At 52.8% G+C, this 21,225-nt stretch overlaps 1 protein-coding gene across 3 annotated transcripts in view; it reads left to right on the top strand.

Moving 5' to 3' along the window:
- DLGAP2 (DLG associated protein 2) overlaps nt 1–21,225 on the top strand; it is a 583,372-nt gene that overhangs the window by 88,828 nt on the left and 473,319 nt on the right. For 2 of the 3 annotated variants that reach the window (XM_070047250.1, XM_070047251.1), the window contains exon 2: nt 3,242–3,346. The exons of the other annotated variant lie outside the window; for it this stretch is intronic. In XM_070047250.1, the coding sequence (XP_069903351.1) occupies nt 3,332–3,346 (15 nt within the window). In that variant the 5' untranslated portion in view covers nt 3,242–3,331. The remainder of the gene's footprint in view (nt 1–3,241; nt 3,347–21,225) is intronic. 3 annotated transcript variants of the gene reach the window in all.

Here is a 21,225-nt window from a genome sequence, read left to right as displayed (position 1 = left end):
TAATTTCCACCTCATATCACAAAGGATTGAAGACTTTAAATATCTAATCATCAAAACATTACAAAAGTTCTAAAAGGAAATATAATGTAATGTGCTTTTCATACTGTACATTTTGAAGGTCTTTTTAATTACAGAAACTATTAAGAAAGATTGATATTTGGACACACATTAAAGCCCTTCTCCATAGTTGAAATCCTGTAATGTGGTTAACAGGTGAATGAGAAATAGAGCGAAGATGTTTGCAGTGGAGAAAAGAGTGGTCTGGTACACTCAACAGGATTTTAGGTGGTGACTGAAAAATCTACCCCCAAAGGAAAAGTGAGGAAGAGGCAAATTACACAGGAATGCAGTTGCTCAAAAGCCTTATTAGAAGATCTAAACTCCGTGGAAATGGCCAGAAACTTATTTTCCCCCAGAAGCCAAACCAAAAAGGTTGGTAACTTGCACCTGTGCATTGGAACAGGACCTTTGGCAGCATGTGGGGCGAGCGTGCTCTACTTATGGGCTTCTGTCTTCCAGAAACTCACAAGGATCCTACAGAAACATGCAGAACTCTTAACAACCAGGAAAACCGGGAGCTGCCCCAAAGCCCAAGCATGAGGGTCTCATAGGGCCAGTTACGACTCGTCAGTGCATCCAGTGGTCCATGTACTGGCGAGGAGAAGCGTCGTCCAGAATGTGAGGGGTTTGGTCAGCAGGCAGCTGTCTGTTCTGAAGGCAGAGCTCCCAGGGTGTGTGCCTGGGAGCGAGCGTGCCCGCATGACTCCCACCACAGACCTGTGTCTCCTGGGAGCGAGCCAGGGGTTGACTTTCCACTTCATTCACTGTTGTGTATCACTTACCAGAGGTGCTTGTCAGAGGAAGCAACAGCTGCTTTCCCTCCTTGTTGCTTGGCATTTGGTGACCTTCATCAAAGGCACATGTGGTTGGAGGTGTTGGTGGCTGTTTTCAGAAGATGGACGCAAAGCAGTGCCCCTGAGTGTCATGAGACCCACGGATGTGATCCCAGTTCCTGAGGGCCACACAGAGCATGTGGAGGGTAATGCTGATGGGGCCAGCTCAGTGCCACGTGACCAGCAAGTTTCCTCCGACTCAGCTTCGTCTGGGTCGTTGTGGGGAGAGTGATTTCCTGTGTTAGTATGCAGTGAGAAGACAGAATTTCATAGTATACCCATACTCCTTGTTACCTGAGTGGATAGCAGGTTTTCCCTGGGAAGGAAAGCATCGGTTATTAATACTTGTAGGAACTGCTCCTTTGTGTCCTTCATGGGGTCTGCCTGGTTCTCTGCAGAGACAGTCTGAATTTACAGATGCTGATTCTGTCATCAAGTGGCAGAAGGATACCAACTTCTAAATCACAGTGTGGTTTTACTGTTCTCTTTGGTTTAATTTCCTGGAGTTTTTTATACCATTACCATTTCAAGTCCTGTTTTAGAGGTTTGGAGGTGTTTCCACAACTATACCCACTGTACACAAGTGTACCAACACCCAATGCTGTTGGTGTAGGCCTCCTGGTTCACAGTCACATTAACCTGGGAATTTCCTTCACAACACCCAGTACTGTCAGTGTAGGCCTCCCTGGTTCACAGGTTGAGCTGAATGCAGGTGTACCATATTCCAGGGACTTCCTTAACAACACCTGATGCTGTCACTGTAGGCCTCTCTGGTTCACAGTCGCACTGACCCAGGGACTTCCTTAACAACACCCAATGCTGTTGGTGTAGGCCTCCTGGTTCACAATCATGCTAACCCGGGAACTTCCTTAATAAAATACGATGCTGTCGGTGTAGGCCTCCCTGGTTCACAGTCGCATTAACCTGAGAATTTCCTTCACAACACCCAATGCTGTCAGTGTAGGCCTCTCTGGTTCACAGTCACACTGACCCGGGGACTTCCTTCACAACACCCAATGCTGTCAGTGTAGGCCTCCTGGTTCACAGTTGTGCTGGCCCAGGGACTTCTTTAACAACACCCAATGCTGTTGGAGTAGACCTCCCTGGTTCACAATTATACTGAATGCAGGTGTACCACATGCCAGGAACTTCCTTAACAGCACCCAATGCTGTTGGTGCAGGCCTCCTGGTTCACAATCAAGCTGAATGCAGGTGTACCACTTGCCGGTAACTTCCTTAACAACACCTGATGCTTTCGGTATAGGCCTCCCTGGTTCACAATCATACTGAATGCAGGTGTACCACATGCTGAGGACTTCCTCAACAACACCTGATGCTATTGGTGTAGGCCCCCTTGATTCACAATTGAGCTGAATGCAGGTGTATCACATGCCAGGAACTTCCTTAACAACACCTAATGCTGTTGGTGTAGGCCTTCTGGTTCACAGTCATGCTGGCCTGGGGACTTCTTTCACAACACCCAATGCTGTCGGTGTAGGCTTCCTTGATTCACAATTGAGCTGAATGCAGGTGTACCACATGCCAGGAACTTCCTTAACAACACCTGATGCTGTCAGTGTAGGCCTCCCTGGTTCACAGTTACACTGACCTGGGGACTTCCTTCACAACACCCAATGCTGCTGGTGTAGGCTTCCTGGTGCACAGTTGTGCTGGCCCAGAGACTACCTTTTTTTTTTTTTTTTGACAGGCAGAGTGGACAGTGAGAGAGAGAGAGAGAGAGAGAAAGGTCTTCCTTTTGCTGTTGGTTCACCCTCCAATGGCCACCATGGCCAGTGCACCACACTGATCCGAAGGCAGGAGCCAGGTGCTTCTCCTGATCTCCCATGGGGTGAAGGGCCCAAGCACTTGGGCCATCCTACACTGCACTCTAGGGCCACAGCAGAGAGCTGGCCTGGAAGAGGGGCAACCAGGACAGAATCCGGAGCCCCAACCAGGACTAGAACCCAGTGTGCCGGTGCTGCAAGGTAGAGGATTAGCCTATTGAGCCATGGCGCCGGCCATGACTACCTTAACAACACCTGATGCTGTTGGTGTAGGCCTCTTGGTTCACAGTCACACTGAATGCAGGTGTACCACATGCCAGGAACTTCCTTAGCAACACCCAATGCTGTTGGTGTAGGCCTCCTGGTTCACAGTCACCAGTCACTGGCCCGGGGGACTTCCTTAACAACACCCAATGCTGTCTGTCTGGGCTTCTCCCTTGGGCCTCCCTGGCACTTGCCACGATGTGGTTCTCAGCTGACTCAGTTGATGCTGTGTCTTTCCCTGGTGCATGGTGCTTGGCTCCTGATCATGTTCTCCCCATTTCTGTCTGCTCCTTGTCTTAGGCCTTCCCACCATCTGAGGCACAGCCATAGCTCTGCGCGGTGTCACCCCAGCCTCTGGTGACTGCCCTCGGCCTGCGCCCGGCTGCCATAATGGGGACGGCTCAGGTACTGTGTGCTCCTGCTATCTCCTCTGTCCTGCACGGTTCCTCCCTCTAGTCCCCCCCGCTGCAGGGGCTGACGCGAGAGGGTTGGGGGTGGGTTTCCCGAGGGACATGGGCTTGCACTGGGGAAGGGTCCTGGGGCTCCCTGGGATATTGCTACTCAGAGCTGTGTGCATGAACCACCCAGAAGCAGAGTGTGGTGGGCGAGAACCTGCGGGGATCATCAGGAAACTCAGGGAGGCCTGGTGGTGGCCAGCAGCTGCAGGTGCCCTGCTGTTGGCCAGGGCTCCAAGGAGGCAACGCGGCATGGAGTGTTCAGTTTGGCCTGCGTCCCTGAGGGGTGTTTGCTGTGGCGAGAGAGTGACGTCCACGGAGCCCTGGCCTGGTGTGCTGCCACACTGAGGGGTGCAGGTCCCCGCCCATGGGGCTGACTCAGGGTCAGCAGGGACAGGGCTTCACAGGACAGCATCTGTATGAGTCAGCATTTCATCACTGCTACCCAGCACCCAAGGTGACTGACTTTGCAAACAGCCACGGTTTGCTTAGCTGCTGCTATGGGGGTTCGAGTCCAGGATGGGCAGCTCCACTGCTCAGCTCTGTGCTGGACAGCGGATGGCAAGGGTGGAGCTGATTCTTTTGTAACAACTCTCTCTTAGGGACAGGATTGAGTTTCCGCCCTCTCCGTGCTGTTAACTCCTGGCTTCGTGGGCCAGAGGTCATGCTGACGGTGGTGTCCCTCGCACTGCCATGGCTGAAGCCCAGGGCTCCCCAGCACTCACAGCCCCCACACTCTCTCTGTGTGTTTAGGGGCATGTGGTGACCACTTACCCCACTGCCAGTCAGCAAATCAGGCAAGTGCGTCTCACTGGATTTGTGCAAGGACAGCTGGGACAGAGTTTAATGTGACCTTAAGCCTTACTCTACAAGAGATCCAAGTCCATGAAAACTGTGCAGATGTCAGGGGGCCCCACCCATGTGGCTCCCGTGGCCTCTGGCCGTGGCTCCAGTCTCCTGCCTCCCTTGTGTCACGCGGTGGCTGCCTTGGACGTTCTGCTCTCAGGAATCCCAGAAAGTGGTGCTGCTTTGTGAGACTTGAGGAGGTTTGTGGAGACCTCGAGAGGCAAAGGGCAAGCTTGCCACCCCCCCCCCCCCAGCCATCACCACCTCCCTTGCTCCTGCCCGTCCTGGAGCTGGCCCGAGCAGTCACGTGTGTCGCTCCCCCTCTTCGTGGAGGGGCAACACAGGACCCTGCGCTGTTCTTTCGTCTGCTCGGCCCTCCCCGGGTTTGCTGCTGGTTCTTCCCGGGTTGGCTACTATCCCTTCCACCTCCGTGGAAGGGCAGTTCCCCCTGGCCACATTCCCCACTTCCGCAGGGGAGCGGCACACCGCCGGCCGGTTCTCTCGGGGGCTGCACAGGTGTTCCCTCAGATGTTCCCCTTAGATGTTCCCCTTAGATGTTCCCGGTGCATGCCGTCTCTCTCCTCCTTTATAGTCCTCCTCCGCCAATCCCAACTCGGCTGCCCACACGCCGAGTACGCTGCTCTCCTCCAATCAGGAGCAAGTCCTACAGTTTATTGGTTGAACTGGAGGCAGCTGTGCGGAAGCTGTTTACTTCTCTCCCAGCGCCATATTGTGGGAGAGCAGATGCATAGAATAAGTCTTAATTCCAGTAACTTGGTCCAATCCGGATTGCTCCCCACAGATCCCCCTTTCTTTTTATTTTTTGGCGTTGATACGCGCCTGTCTTCGGTGTCCCGCGGCACACACTCTGCTCTACTTGCTAAAGTTGCCACAGGTTCTTACAAGTCCTATCAGGCAAACCGAATCCGGGTCCTCTCTTCGCCATGTTGTGAGGAGGTTTTTAGGCGCTGATGCGTGCCTGTGTTCGGTGCCCCGCAGCGCATGCTCTGCTCTGCCTGCAGGTGCTTACAAGCCCTAACAATCAGGCAAACCGAATCCAAGCCTTCTCATTGCCGTATTGTGGGGGAGACTTTACTGATGTTAATTCGTGCCTGTCTTCGGTGACCTGCGGCGCATAAGCTGCTAGCTGCCCGCAGGTGCTCATCGCCTCACTTAATCAGGCAGACCGAATCCAAGCTCTCTCATTGCCATGTTGAGGGGAGGCCTTTCTATTTCTCTATTTCTCTATCTCCGGGCATTCCTATTTCTCCCATTTTACTTCTATCTTCCAGCATTCCTATTTCTCTCACTTTACTTCTAAACTTCTGTTTCTCTTATCCCCGCAGCTTCCCGGTGCCTCGCCCTGCTGGCAGGCTCCGCCCCGAGGCTATTTCTCCGCGGCTTTCCGGCTGAGCCGCTTCAGCCCGCTTTGCGCGCACACTCCGCAGTCTCTCACTTAACCCTTTCGCGTCTGAACCACGGCCTTGCGCCAGCCCCGTTCCCTATCTATTCACGCCCCGTGCTCTCTCTGCACGCGGCGGCTTCCGCGAGTCACACAGCGTAGCTTACATGTCCGCCACTAGCATTCAATCTAAGTTCCCCGGGCTAGCCTGGCGAATTCAACCCAGCTTACGTCTCCGCCCCACGGTTTGGCTTCCCGTCCTTTGCTCCCCGGGCTAATCAGACGGATCCCAATCTGGCTTACGTTTCAGCTTCTGGTTTCAACTTTTCGCCCCCTATTCCCGGGCTAACTTGAGAATCCCAAAGTGGCTTTCGTTTCAGCCTCGGCCTGCCCCCGGCGGCTTCAATTTCCCTAACACTTTTCTCTACCCGGTATGTTTCCCTAAGTTTTCTTCCAACAATATTCCTCCCTCATTTCTCCTGGCCTCTCCCCACAGTCCGCGTCCGAGTCTGTTTGTTCTAGCTTTCACTTTCGCTTTCGACCTTAGAGATTTCTCCCAGCTTCCCCCCGTAGTCCGTATCTGAGTCTATGCCTAGGCTTTCAATAGCTTCTTCCGGCACCTTTTTCGTCCGGCTTTTCCCTAGGCTGTTTGCTAGTCTCTCTCTCCGATATTTTCCCTAGGCTGTTTGCTAGTCTCTCTCTCCGATATTTTCCCAGTTCTTCCCGTTTCTTCCCTCCTAAGTTTCATATCCGTCCTAAGTTTCCTATCCGAGTCAGGTTTCCTAATCCGAGTCATGGCACCATTATGTCGCTCCCCCTCTTCGTGGAGGAACGACACTAAGCCCTGCCTAGGCTTCATATCCGAGTCACGGCACCATTATGTCGCTCCCCCTCTTCATGGAGGAGCAACACAGGACCCTGCGCTGTTCTTTCGTCTGCTCGGCCCTCCCCGGGTTTGCTGCTGGTTCTTCCCGGGTTGGCTACTATCCCTTCCACCTCCGTGGAAGGGCAGTTCCCCCTGGCCACATTCCCCACTTCCGCAGGGGAGCGGCACACCGCCGGCCGGTTCTCTCGGGGGCTGCACAGGTGTTCCCTCAGATGTTCCCCTTAGATGTTCCCGGTGCATGCCGTCTCTCTCCTCCTTTATAGTCCTCCTCCGCCAATCCCAACTCGGCTGCCCACACGCCGAGTACGCTGCTCTCCTCCAATCAGGAGCAAGTCCTACAGTTTATTGGTTGAACTGGAGGCAGCTGTGCGGAAGCTGTTTACTTCTCTCCCAGCGCCATATTGTGGGAGAGCAGATGCATAGAATAAGTCTTAATTCCAGTAACTTAGTCCAATCCGGATTGCTCCCCACAACGTGTTTGTCTTTCTGCCTTATTTAAGCAGAAAGGGACTTGAGAACCAGGAGATCATGCCTCTTCCAGACTTCTGAGAGAGCTGGACGAAGGGTTCAGCCCCTCTGGACAGCAGACCCCAGAGGCCCCTGCACAGAGCCCCCTCCTGGGGGTGCTGCCGGGAAGCAGCTGGGGGGGGGGGCTTGCTGGCCGCTGGCTGCCATGGAGCTTGGGAAAAGTGTTGTCATTGCCACAGAGTGTTGCTTTTGCTTTCCACTTGGGGAAGGGGTCATTTGCAGCCCCAAAGGCATTAGAAGTGCTGGTCAGCTGCCAGTGGACACAGCCCCGAAGTCCACAGCTGCCGCCCACCTTCCCAGATTGTCAGATTACAGTGGTAGCTCCTCTGTAAGGTGCAGCTGCTCCTTGTGCAGTTAAGCGCCCTTGAGCCCAGAGGTGCTCCCAGGACTCCTCACAGCATGCATCTTTCCCAGCCTCGGCAGTCGTGCTCCAGGGCCTGCGCCCGTGTCCTGCGCACTGCCTGTGGGCACCAGTGCGGCCAGCACCTGCAGGGAGCCAGGTGCGTGCTGCCATCATCATTGCATCTAAGCCCATGGCTGGTGCATGAGCAGCACATGCCACGCTGGAGCCCTTGGGCTGGGTTCCCCATGCCTGCTTCACATGCCTTCTACCCTTGGCCAGCAGTCCCAAGGGTCAAGACCTGTACCGTTTGGTGAAGGAGACTGGGGAGCTCTTCGTGGCTAGGCAGCTTGACTTCCCACTCGGCTTCCGCTGCCATGCACTGGGGGCCCTGACTTCCCCATTGTGGGGAGCAACTGGGAGCAACTCGGACTAGACTAAGTTACTGGAATTAAGACTTATTCTATGCATCTGCTCTCCCACAATATGGCGCTGGGAGAGGAGGAAACAGCTTCTACACAGCTGCCTCCAGTTCAACCAATAAACGGCAGGACCTGCTCCTGATTGGAGGAGAGCAGCGTACTTGGCGTGTGGGTAGCAGAGTTGGGATTGGTGGAAGAGGACTATAAAGGAGGAGAGAGACAACATGCACCAGGAACATCTATCTGAAGGAACACCTGTGCAGCCCCCGAGAGAACCGGCCGGCGGTGTGCCGCTCCCCCGTGGAAGTGGGGAATGTGGCAGGGGGAACCGCCCTTCCACGGAGGTGGAAGGATGGTAGCCACCCCGGGAAGAACCAGCAGCAAACCTGGGAAGGGCCGAGCAGACGAAAGAACAGTGCAGGGTCCTGTGTCGTTCCTCCACGAAGACGGGGAGCGACATAATGGTGCTGTGACTCGGATAGGAAGCTTAGGCAGGGTTTAGTGTCGTTCCTCCACGAAGAGGGGGAGCGACATAATGGTGCCGTGACTCGGATAGGAAGCCTAGGCAGGGTCTTGTGTTGTTCCTCCACGAAGAGGGGGAGCGACATAATGGTGCCGTGACTCGGATAGGAAACCCAGGAGGGAAGAAGCAGGAAGAAGTGGGAAAATACCGGAGAGAGAGACTAGCAAAGAGCCTAGGGAAAAGCCGGATGGAAAAGGGGCCGGAAGAAGCTATCAAAAGCCTAGGCATAGACTCGGATACGGACTGTAGGAAAGAAGTTAGGATTGGACGTTAGGGTTGAAAGTGAAAGTGAAACCTAGAAGAAACTTAGACTTGGATACGGACTGTGGGGAGAAGCCAGGAGAAATGAGAGGGGAATATTGTTGGAAGAAAAGTTAGGAAACATACCGGGTAGAGAAAAATGTTAGGGAAAATGAAGCTGCGGGTGCAGGCTGAAGCGGAGACGTAAGCTATCTTGGGATTCTTCAAGTCAGCCCGGGGAACAAGGGGCGAAAATCTGGAACCAGAGGCGGAGATGTGGGCCAGGTTGGAATCCATCAGATTAGCCCGGTGAGCAAAAGACGGGAAGCCAAACCGAAAGGCACAGACGTGAGCTAGGTTGAATTCGCCAGGTTAGCCCGGGGAACTTAGACTGAATACCGGTGGCGGAAACGTGAGCTAGGCTGTGTGATTCGCGGAAGCCGCCGTGTGCAGAGAGAGCACGGGGCGTGAATACATAGGGAACGCGGGGCTAGCGCGAAAGCCGTGGTGCGGGCGTGAAGGGCGCAGAGACCGCGGAGTGTGTGGGAAGCCACCACAGGGCAGGCGCCGGGAAGCCGCGCAGAGCCGAAAAGCCGCTGTGGGGCGAGGTGCCGAGAAGCAGCCTCGGGGCGGGCACCGGGAAGCCGCTGGGATAAGAGAAACAGAAGTTTAGAAGTAAAATGAGAGAAATAGGAATGCTGGTAGATAGAAGTAAAATAGGAGAAATAGGAATGCCCGGAGATAGAGAAATAGAGAAAAATAAGGCCTCCCCACAACACAGCAATGAGAGAGCTTGGATTCAGTCTGCCTGATTAGGAAGACGATAAGCACCTGTGGGCGGCTGCAGGTCACTGAAGACAGGCACGTTATCAACACCAATAAGTCTCCCCACAATACAGCAATGAGAAGGCTTGGATTCGGTTTGCCTGATTGATAGGGCTTGTAAGCACCTGCAGGCAGTTCTAGCAGAGCAGAGCATGCGCTGCAGGGCACCGAACACAGGCACGCATCAGCGCCTAAAAACCTCCTCACAACATGGCGAAGAGAGGACCCGGATTCGGTTTGCCTGATTGGTAGGGCTTGTAAGCACCTGTGGGCAACTCCAGCAAGCAGAGCAGAGTGTGTGCCGCGGGGCACCGAAGACAGGCGTGTATCAACGCCAAAAAATAAAAAGAAAGGGGGATCTGTGGGGAGCAACTGGGAGCAACTCGGACTAGACTAAGTTACTGGAATTAAGACTTATTCTATGCATCTGCTCTCCCACAATATGGCGCTGAGAAGGGAAACAGCTTCTACACAGCTGCCTCCAGTTCAACCAATAAACTGTAGGACCTACTCCTGATTGGAGGAGAGCAGCGTACTCGGCGTGTGGGTAGCAGAGTTGGGATTGGTGGAAGAGGGCTATAAAGGAGGAGAGAGACAACATGCACGAGGAACATCTATCTGAAGGAACACCTGTGCAGCCCCCGAGAGAGCCGGCCGGCGGTGTGCCGCTCCCCCGCGGAAGTGGGGAATGTGGCAGGGGGAACCGCCCTTCCACGGAGGTGGAAGGGCGGTAGCCAACCCGGGAAGAACCAGCAGCAAACCCGGGAAGGGCCGAGCAGACAAAAGAACAGCGCAGGGTCCTGTGTCGTTCCTCCACGAAGACGGGGAGCGAGATAATGGTGCCGTGACTCGGATAGGAAGCCTAGGCAGGGTTTAGTGTCGTTCCTCCACGAAGAGGGGGAGCGACACCTCATGACTCGCCCCCCACCCCTTATCCCCAGACCATTTATCATTTGGGCCACCCCCATCAGTCAGGGGCAGGAGACAGAGACATGAGAGACCCCACCCCAGCCTCTGCTGCCCCAGTTCCTGCACTGCTTCCTGGAGCTCGAGTTCTGGCTATAGCAGGAGCCGTGCTGTGTGTTGTATCTTGGGACAGTGTGAATCCTGCAAGATTCAAAAGAACAGAACAGGTTTCTAGGAGCAGCACCCAGAGTCTGCTGCAAACCTGACCTGAGGTGGGGCTGCCCTCTGTCCCTGTCCCGAGGCCCCACAGCACTGCCCACTGCTGCAGGGTCCCCTGGGTGCCTGAGCCCCTCCCGTGCCTGTAGGGTGCCCTTGCACCTGCTGCACAGGGTGGCTTTGTTGGGAAGGGGGAGTTTCTGTGGACCGGTGAAGATGCAGAGTGAACAGTTGCCATGGTCGACATCTGGACCAGATTGTTCTTTGCCATAGGCTTCTCCCAGTGGGACAGGTGCTCTGCACCCTGCCTGGCTTCCACCCTGATGGCGCCAGCTGTGATGAGCAGACGCCCTGTGGGACAGCACAACTCTTCATCCTCCCAAGTCACGCCACCACGCCTGTGGCTGTGCCATGGTCTCGTCCCGCGTGGTCTGTGGGTCTTCCTCTGCCCTCCTCCATCTGACATGTGTCAGGTGTGCTGCTGTCCATGAGCTGGGTTTTGTTCTGGCTGGATTCTCCTGACGTCTGTCGTGCAGTTCTATGTGTTTCCTTTTTGTCTGCTTGCCTTGGTTTCCACTTGCTTTCTTTGTTTTCAAGGTCAGGGATGTGGTCGGTGATGAAGACCCCCGTGTTCTCTGACGCAGTCCCCGTGCTGCCCGTGTCCCTACATTTCTCCCTGTATGTCTCTGTGTTTCTGTGGAGGTTCTTGGGAAGGGGTTAAGATGCAGGGAACAGTATTGTCTTCTGAGTTTTGCTTGGTGGAATTTGCCAGAAGCCCTTCTTCCTCCAGGGCCTGTGGCCTGGTCCCTGTATGCCCAGACCCATCCCCACTGGGGTTCTGGGCTCTGGGTCTGGGTGACAGCTCTGTTCTTACCAACCATGTGGTACACTCCTGGAGTGTTGGAGTTTATTACTGTTACTGTAAATTCATTACTATTACTGTAAATCACCCTCGTTTGTGTGGGTTCAGGGGAGGAGAGAGCTGGTAGAGGTCCCCGCTGCCTGCCTCTACAGTCTCCTCATTCACGTTGCTGCCACCCAGCAAGGGCGCGTGTGTCAGGACCTGGAGGGCTGACCTTCCCCTTGCCCATTCTGTCAGCATTGCTGCCCTAGGAGGGGCCGGTCCTCAGGGGACGTTTGGCTGCCTCAGAGGCATTTGCTGGTTGTCTTGCCTGGATGGAATGTACCCACGAGGCACCTGGGGAGGGAGGTCAGGGTACTGTGTGTAGCCCCCACACCCAGGAGGCCTCGCACAATCAGGAGAGGTGAGGTGGAGGGTTGTAGGGACAGCGCAGTCATGGCAGGTGACCAGTGTGGCCTCGATTTGGTTCCAGCTGTTTCCATTTCATGGACAGGGTTCAGTGTGGGTGACCAGTGTGGCTTCACTTTGGTTCCGGCTGTTACTGTTTCATGGACAGCAGGGTTCCGTGTGGGTGACCAGTGTGGCCTTGCTTTGGTTCCGGCTGTTTCATGAACAGCACAGATCAATGTGGGTGCCTAGTGTGGCCTTACTTTGGTTCCGGCTGTTACTGTTTGATGGGCAGCAGGGTTCAGTGTGGGTGCCCAGTGTGGCCTCCCTTTGGTTCCGGCTGTTTCTGTTTCATGGGCAGCACAGTTAGTGTGCATGATTGGATGTGTAGACCTGCTTTGGTGGTCACTGCAGTCCTTATGCAGAACATGGAACAATGTTATTGGTGTTCCTTGTGTGCTTGGACAAGCATGAGAATAGGTTGCCCTTGGGTATTTCATCTCACTCGAAGTAAAAGGAAGTTTACAAACCATTTTTAGTGTTTGTTCCAGGTCAGAAGACAGAAATTCTGTCTGTAGGAACCTAATTTATTTTGTGACAGATTTGCTTCCCTCAAGGTAGGTGTGAGTAGATCAGAGTTGCTTGGAGAAGAAGGGTGGTGCAGGGAGAGAAATGCCACAGCTCCCAAGTGCCTGTGTGTCATCCAGTCACCTTCCAAGAAGACTCTAGAATGTGTGGGTTCTGTTGCTCCGTTGGTTGGGTGTTGAGTCATTTTCTTCTGGGCAGGGTTTGGGAATGCCCACTGACTTCTCAGAATGTGTTACCCAACTTTCTTTATTAAACCTGCGAATCCAGTTTGTTTTCCGTGTCCTGTCCTCCCCAGGAGAGGTCGACTGTTTCCTTGTTCTTGCAGGAAGCAGCGGTGTCACCTGCTGTACCGGAGGGCGTCCCCTTTCTGGGTGACAGGAGGGGGTGCCGACTGTGTGTGCAGAGCCAGTCTTTGCTTGGTGGTTGGAGACCTCTGTTGTGGTTTGGGGCTGTCAGTCTGTTTACTGGAGGTGGGAGAGTGTGTTCCAGGCCGTCTCATTTCATTGTGCCAGAAGTGACAGCATTCAGCTCTTATGGTAACGGTGCTTGTGTCAGGAGGACTTCTGAGTGTGGGGTGAGAATTCTTACAGCTTTTGGAAGTAAAGGCTTGTAGTTTTTTGGTTCTGAAAGTTAGGAAGTAAATTTTTATTTAAAAAAATTATTTGTGAAAGTACCATGTATTTAACTAATTCAGAGCTTGTAAAAATTGTGAAAATTGAATTGCAAGTTGTAATAGTCTCATCTAAGAAATTCTACAGGCAGTGTGTCCTAAGGGGAGAAAATTAGCTTTTTAACCACAGAGGACAAGTGTGTGGATGGCCATGACTGACACTTGGGTTCACACCCCACAGTTTTCTACGTCCTGATTTAGATGAAAGTACTTTAAGAAGTATGCATTAGACATTCATGATTTCTGTCTTATCTCAGTGAAATAGAATCACTAACAACATAAAATTAAATATTTCGTGTGTGGTTACAAGATAATAATTAAGTTCCTTTAGACTTTAAGCCATTTCTTCTCAACACTTTGTGCACACAAATCATTTTATGGAGATTTCATATGCAAATAATTATACATTATATTAAGAAAAAACATGGGTGAAGTGGTCATTTTTCCATTCAATTATAGTTTATAACCATTGTCTATACAAACACTAAACTAGACACTTTTTGCTTTTTACTTATTAAACTTCTTATTCAGTGAATTATTAAGGCTTTTTTACTGCAATGTAAATTTAAAATACATTATCTCAATAAAAATGATGGGTAGAAGGAAGGATGAGGGAGGGAGGAAGGGAATATCATTGTGTTCTTAGATTTGTATCTACAAATCATATTGAATCTGTTACAAATTAATTAAAATTAAAATAAAAAGACAAGAAAAGAAGTTTGTGGAAAGTGGGGTGAAAGGCTAGGTTTATTTTGGTGCACAAACTTTTGAAGTCCAGTTTTTCCCAACACATCTTCTGCATGAGCTGTGGACACCCCCTCCCCATATGCATGGATTTCAGAGTTCTTCGCACCAAAGTAAGTCTGTTTTCCACTTCCACACACGTTTGCAGTGCCTGTGTGTTTGCCGCCGGTGTGCTCTGAGGACGTGAGCTTCTGTGCCTGATGTCCCAGTGACAGCTGTGCAGCCAATTTAAGCCATGCATTAAGGCAGCCCCCTTCCTGGTGAGGTTCTTAGGGTGTTCTGGGCAGCTTTGCAGCCCACTGCCATGTGGGCACACCTCAGCACGTACTCTCGTCTCTCACTGCCGGCAGTGACGTCCGATCTTCGGGTAATACAGAGTGTGTGGACAGGGTAAAGCTGCATCCTGCAACACCAGCATCCCATGTAGGTGCTGGTTCTAGTCCCGGCTGCTTCACTTCCGATCCAGCTCTCTGCTATGACCTGGGAAAGCAGTAGAAGATGGCCCAAGTGCTTGGGCCCCTGCACCCTCGTGGGAGACCCAGAAGAAGCTCCTGGCTCCTGGCTTCGGATTGGCACAGCTCCAGCTGTTGCAGCCATTTGGGGAGTGAACCATCGGATGGAAGACTTTTCTTTCTTGCTCTCTCTGTTTCTCCCTCCCTCTCTCTGTAACTCTGCCTTTCAAAATAAATAAATACATGTTTAAGAAAGAGTACATGGACAACTTCCCTCTTTTCGTGGACTTAATGACTTACTCAGAATATATATCTGGCCGTGAACCGTCGCAGAGGTCCTGTGTGTGTGCAGCTGTGGTTTCCAGGGAAACAGGGCTCACTCCCCCTGCCCTGTGTGCTTCACTTTTGCTCCTTTGGATCTCTGATTCCAGGGTTGGCAGCTGGTGGGAGGTAGGCACCGTCACTCGTTGAGGGAACTCGCCGAGCTCAGTTCGTTCCTTCTCCTTTCCATCCTTTTGTGTTTGAGTTGCATGGTTGGGTCTTTACTCATTTCCATGTAACTACATTAGGATGTTTATTTTAATATTTTTTAAAAGATATATGTATTTGTTTATTTGAAAGTCAGAGTTAAAGAGAGAGGAGAGACAGAGAGATCTTCCAGCCTCTGATTCACTCCCCAGATGGCTGCAATGGCGGGGGCTGGGCCAGGCTGAACCAGGAGCCTGGAGCTACCCCAAGCACTTGGGCCATCTTCAGCTGCTTTCCCAGGCCCCTTAGCAGGGAGCTGGATCGGAGGTGGAGCAGCCGGGACTCGAACCGGCGCCCACATGAGATGCTTGTGTTGGAGGCAGCAGCTACGCCACAGTGACGGTCCCTGTTCGATTTTGAAATCAGAATCATTGCATAGATTTATGATCCAAATGCTTTTTGTTCCTCAGATGCCATTTGAGTTTCAACTCTATCTTTTTAATACATTAGAAGCTTGTTAAAAACCCTTCTTTGCCAACAACAGAACATCAACACAAACCAATCAGTTTGCTGCTCTCATTCTGATTTAATTTTCCCCACCCCTGCCCTCAGTCACTGCTGATCTTCTTGGAGGTGTAGGGAAAGGCCATGCTTCCTTCTGCCGCAGGGGGTTCCTGTCATTCACTGAGACAGGGTGGTGCTGGCACTGGGTCCTGGGGGTTCTCATGGCCTCAAGGTGCAGGTCCCCATCCCCGCTCCCCACCCTCCCTGCTCCTTCATCATCATTCATGTCACCGCTTCCCCTGGTTCTTCCGCAGTCTGGTTTGTGGTGGACTCAGCACTTCCAGGCCCCATTCCCGAGAGGGATCAGGCTGGCCACTGAGTCTGAGTTGAGTGGCTGGAATTCCAAGTGGGTCTCCCAGGGGGATGCCCTGGCGGCTGCTGGGCTGGGTCCCCTGAGACTCCGGGAAGGATCTGTTCTGTGCTTTCCCAGGTCTCCAGGCCCTGCCTCCCTTCCCTACGTGAGTCCAGATTCCTGCTGCAGACAGGGCCGGAAAGGGCATGCAGGGCCAGCACACCTTGGAGCCCCGGTGGCCGAGGTTGAAGGTGCGCAGGCCCTGTCCACCTGTAGTTTTCATCTTAGACATTTCATTTTTACCATGGACTTGGATACAATTTCGTCTTTCAGCTGAATTCTAGAACATGACAGATAGGATTGCCATTTTCAACATAGTGAAAAAGAGTAAAACCAAGGTTGGCAATGGTCCATAGAACCCAGGCCTGTGCTGTTGCTGCCAGTGCAGTGGGTCAGCCTCGGCATGCATGAACGCCTGGAGCACACCGCCTACAAACTGTGGCCTGGTACCTGTGGGGGTCCCTCAGATCCACTGGGAAGTGGGAGTGCCCCAGCTCAGCTAATCTGAGGGTGAACACAGGTGCTCCAAGCAGCGGCGTACCTGCTTGCTGTCTGTGCAGGTCTATGGGGCTTGCCCTCAGGGATGCACCAGGGGCATGGGCAGTGCACACTGATTCCTCACGGTTCTGGTGCTGGCACTCACCAGCCGCACTGCCCCCTCCACCCAAGCCAGCACCCTGCTCTTCTCCACAGTTGTTTTAATGCGCTGGCGACACTTCCTCTCCAGCCTCTGTGCCTGCTGCCATGGGAGAGCTATCTGGGAACTCCGCTCCAGGAATGCTCTCCCAATACTCTCAAGGCTGGTCCCCCAGCACATCCAGGCCTGACTCAGAAGGTTCTCTCCAGCCAGTCTTAGCCGCCTGGCCCAGCAGCAGCCACATGCAGGGGCTGGCCTTCGTTTTGCTACTGGCTTCACCGCCAGCACTCAGTGCCATCGAGTGAGCGCCGGTCCTTCTGAGCTCTCCTTGTGCCGCCTGCTGCCCTGCAGGATTGCAGACCTGGGCCCTGATCCCAGCCTGAGGCCTGGACATGGCTGCTGCTGAGTAATCAGCAGATGTCCTCGAGTGAATGAACCTCACACAAAGCCCCCTTCCCCCTCAGGGGGCAGCTGGAGGGAGCAGTCTTTACCCACTGAAGCAGGCGCTGAACTGCTGGCCATGCGTGTATGGATGGTGCCAGTTGTTTCTCCCCCATGTGACCACATGTGTGTTGAACAGCTGGGGGGGCAGTGGTCGCTCAGAGCTGCCTCTGCCTCCGTGCCTTTGGCTCTGTGTGAAGGGGTGGTCAGCACAGGGAAAGGCTATGTTAACTCCCTGAAGCCTTTCTTGCATTTTAATAAATTCCTGCTGGACCTGCGTGATTTTAATGGGCAGCTTCGGGAGTGGCTGGCGGGCTTGGACGCTGTCTTCTGTCCCGAGTGTGAATGAGCCAGAGGGTGGAGGAGGCCGCAGATGCTGCAGCAGGAAGCCCAGGCCTGCTCGGAGCAGGGGGTGGGGCAGAGGGGCAGGCTCCCCTCACTGGATGGCCGTGAGCTCAGGTGGAGGCCAGCCACAGGACACATGGGCAAGGATGGAGACACAGACCCCCTGAGGAGGGCGGGGACACATGGGTGGTGCAGCACCGCATCGGCCGTGGCACTGGGTATCGGGGATGAAAGGGAAGGAAGTGACAGTGCGGCTCACTTTCGCTTTTCCTGAAAATTTGCACTCAGCTCCATGTGTGGGCTTGTTCTGGGTGGGCAGCCGGGAGGCAGACCTGGGCCGTGTCTGGGAGCAGGGCTGGCGTGTGTCTGGGGGGCTTCTGAGGAGGGCCTTGAAGTGGGGAGGTTTGTCGTGCGTGGAGGAGAGCTCCTTGTCCGCATGTTCTCCTGGAAGCGGGGATTTCCTGGGGACACAGTTGCTCGGCGTGTGTGCCTTTGTGCCGGGCTTACTGCACTCCGTGGGGTGTCTTCCAGTGTAGTAAGTTAGTTGTAGGAACAGACCAGTAACTTCCCGATCGTCACTTGATGGGGTTTGTGGCTGTGCAGCGTTGCCATTTCGAAGCATTCTGCTGTGGACTGTGTAGGGTTCTGTGCACAGGCCCTGTCATTGGCCTTGTAGATGCAGGGGTGGAGTCCCGCGCTCTGGGCCACTGTTTACCAGGAGGGGTTTGCAGGCTGCCTTCCTGCCAGAGGGTGCGGGGCTCTTCTCCACTCCCACTCCCCAACTCTTTATTACCTGACTTTTTGATTCTGCCCATCCTTACTTGTGTGAGGTGTAGCTCACTGTGATTTGGGGTACTTTGAAGAGAATCATAAGAAGCCTTGAAACTTGTTGAGAATTTCAGTTTTGCTCTCTTTGAAAACTGAACAGCTTCTGGAAAGAGGCAAGGTCAGAGTGACAGACAGCGTTTACACTGTGGGTCCATTCCTGTCTTTATCAGGTCTTTGACTCAAGGCGTATGAGCTGTGTTTCCTGCTAGTTGGGTTTGCAGCTGTTTCCAATGATGTGTATGTAGTTTTCATGCTATTAGCTTCTTGCTGCCTTTTTTTTTTAGTGTCTTTTTTATTTATTGGAAAGTCAGAGTTATAGGGAGAGGGAGATCTTCCGTCCACTGGTTCATTGCCCAGATGGCCATAATGGCCAGGGCTAAGCCAGGCCAAAGCCAGGAGCCAAGAGCTTCATCTGGGTCTCCCACATGGGTGGCAGGGGCCCAGGTACTTGGGCCATCTTCCATTGCCTTTCCCAGGCCTTAGCAAGGAGCTGGATTGGAAGTGGAGCAGCCGGGACACAAACTTGTGCCTGTATGGGACGCCAGCATCTCAGGCGGTAGCCTTCCCCACTGCACCATGACATTGGCCCTGGTTTCGTTTTGTTTCTCTTCTCTTCTCTTCTCTTCTCTTCTCTTCTCTTCTCTTCTCTTCTCTTCTCTTCTCTTCTCTTCTCTTCTCTTCTCTTCTCTTCTCTTCTCTTCTCTTCTCTTCTCTTCTCTTCTCTTCCTTCCTTCCTTCCTTCCTTCCTTTCTTCCTTTCTTCCTTTCTTCCTTTCTTCCTTTCTTCCTTTCGACAGGCAGAGTGGACAGTGAGAGAGAGAGAGACAGAGAGAAAGGTCTTCCTTTGCCATTGGTTCACCCTCCAATGGCCGGCGCGGCCGGCGCGCTGCAGCCGGCACACCACGCTGATCCGATGGCAGGAGCCAGGTACTTATCCTTTAGTTAAGTTTGTTGCTAAGTACTCTTTTAGACAATATTATAAATGGAGTTATTTTCTTAATTTCAGACTGTTGCAACTGTATAGAATACAATTATTTTTGTGTGTTTATCCTGTATTCTACAACCTTACTGAATTTATTCTGGAATTTTAGAAAATCAGTTTCTTGGGATGATCTTTAAAGATCACATCACCTCCCCTTTTCTTGCCTGTATTCCTGGCTAGAACCTCCAGCACAACGTGGAACAGCAATGGAGATAGTGGGTGTCCTTGCCTGCTTCCCCACTTTTGGCAGAAGGGTTTCGTCTCTCGCCGTGGGCTGTGGTGTTAGCTCTGGATTTCTAGAACTGCCCCTTGGGTTGACATTCGGGTCTGCTGAGTGTGTTGAACAGGAGGGTTTGACGTCTGTCGAACGCTCTTTGCGACTGCCGAGCTGGGCATGTGTTGTGCTGGCCTCTGCTCTGCTGTCGTGCGTTACATTCATTTGACTTTGGATGTTGCGCAGACTTGCCTTCCTGGGCTGAGGCTGGTGTCCAGGAACATTCTCCCATGTTGGTTTTTCCACTTCAGCACTTGTCTGTGGATTTTTTGTTGTATTCATTTTATTTATTTTCGAGTTTTATTTATTTTCATTTATTTGAAAAACAGAATGAGAGAGACAGAGATCTTCCATCCTCTGATTCACTCCTCAAATGCTCACAACAGCTAGGACTGAGCCAGGCGGAAACCAGGAGCCCAGAACTCAGCTGAGGCTTCCCTCATGGGTGTCAGGGAGCGAGCTACTTCAGCCGTCATCTGCTGCCCCCCGGGGTAGCCTTAGCAGGAAGCCAGAGTGGAGAGTGGATCTGGGACTCAGTCGCCATGCGGGTGTCCCAGTGGCATCCTAACTGCCGTGCCTGACGCCCACCCCACTGCTCTGACTTCAGACGATCAGCATCACCACCGTGTGGGCTTCCACAGGGTGATTTTGCCACAGTGCATTTATCCAGTCTCTGATTTTGCCACAGTGCATTTATCCAGTCTCTTTCTGGTGGATATTTGGTCAGTTAGTGGTTTGGCTGTTGTGAGGCAGTCCTTCCTCGGACTTTGCTGTGTGCGCATCTCTGCGGGGTATCTGGCTGGGTTTGGAATTTCCCACGTGGTGCTGCTGACACACGCTCTGCCAGCCATGTGTGACCCTGTTTCTCCACTTTTTAGTGATTCTCAGCATTTTCTCTTAGTTCAGTTTTTCTGGGGAGTGTGTGTTGGTATTCAGTTATACTGTCGATTTTTATTCTCCGATGACGAATGCAGTTAAATATTTTATATATTTGATGGTTGACTCATTTTCAAGGTGCTTATTAAAATGTTCTGCCCAATTTCTAATGAATTGCATTCCTTCTTGGCTCCTATTAAATTTATGCGGGGTTGGTTTGTAGATTATGGGCATCCATCTTTGATTGCATGATTTAGTCCCACTCCATGACTGAATTTCATTTTCTTAATGGTGTGCTTTGATTAACAGGTATTCTCAATTTTAGAGTAATTCATCATTTTGTCCTGTGTGCTGGCACTCTTTTTTATGTTATTTAATAAATCTTCTACTTTAGGATCCTGAGATGGTTTCCTAAGTTCTCTTCTTTAACTGTGGTTTTGCTTTTAATGTGAAGTAGGCTTTGTGTTCAGTGAGTCTGATAGCTCTGGAAAGCTGGAGGCGCCAGTCACCCAGCAGCAGTGCGCGGTGGCCCTGGTGCCACAGCTCTGTCCATGGCATGCTCACAAGTGTGCAGCTATTCCCCAAGGGACAGACTAGGGAAGTCAGCGGGGAGGAGGTTGAGAAGACGGCCTTGAACCTGGGGGTGGGCTGGGTGGGCTGCTGCTTTCCGACAAGCTGATGAAGGGGTCTCTTATGAGTGGGGGTGCTGGCAGAAGAAGGGAGACCCCTGGATCAGAGACAGGATTTCACCACTCACAGCACAGGAAGCACCATGGCTGAGAATGTGTTACTGGTTCCCTCGTCCTGCACAGCCTTTGTCGTGGAGGTACTTCCTGATGGTGCTGTGTGTGGGGCGGGTCTCTCCTGAGGGGTGCTGTGTGTGGGATAGGACTCTCCTGAGGGGTGCTATGTGTGGGGTGGGTCTCTCCTGAGGGTGCTGTATGTGGGGCGGGTCTCTCCTGAGGGGTGCTATGTGTGGGGTGGGTCTCTCCTGAGGGGTGCTATGTGTGGGATAGGACTCTCCTGAGGGTGCTATGTGTGTGGTGGGTCTCTCCTGAGGGTGCTGTGTGGGGGTGGTTGGTTCTCTCCTGAAGGTGCTTTGTGTGGGGTGGGTCTCTCCTGAGGGTGCTATGTGTGTGTGGGGTAGGTCCCTCCTGAGGGGTGCTGTGTGTATGGTGTGGGTCTCTCCTAAGAGTGCTCTATGTGTGGGGTGGGTCTCACCTGAG

The sequence above is a fragment of the Oryctolagus cuniculus genome, chromosome 8 (assembly GCF_964237555.1).
Source record: "Oryctolagus cuniculus chromosome 8, mOryCun1.1, whole genome shotgun sequence".
Classification (NCBI taxonomy): domain Eukaryota; kingdom Metazoa; phylum Chordata; class Mammalia; order Lagomorpha; family Leporidae; genus Oryctolagus; species Oryctolagus cuniculus.
This window is presented reverse-complemented; position numbering and strand designations above follow the sequence as displayed.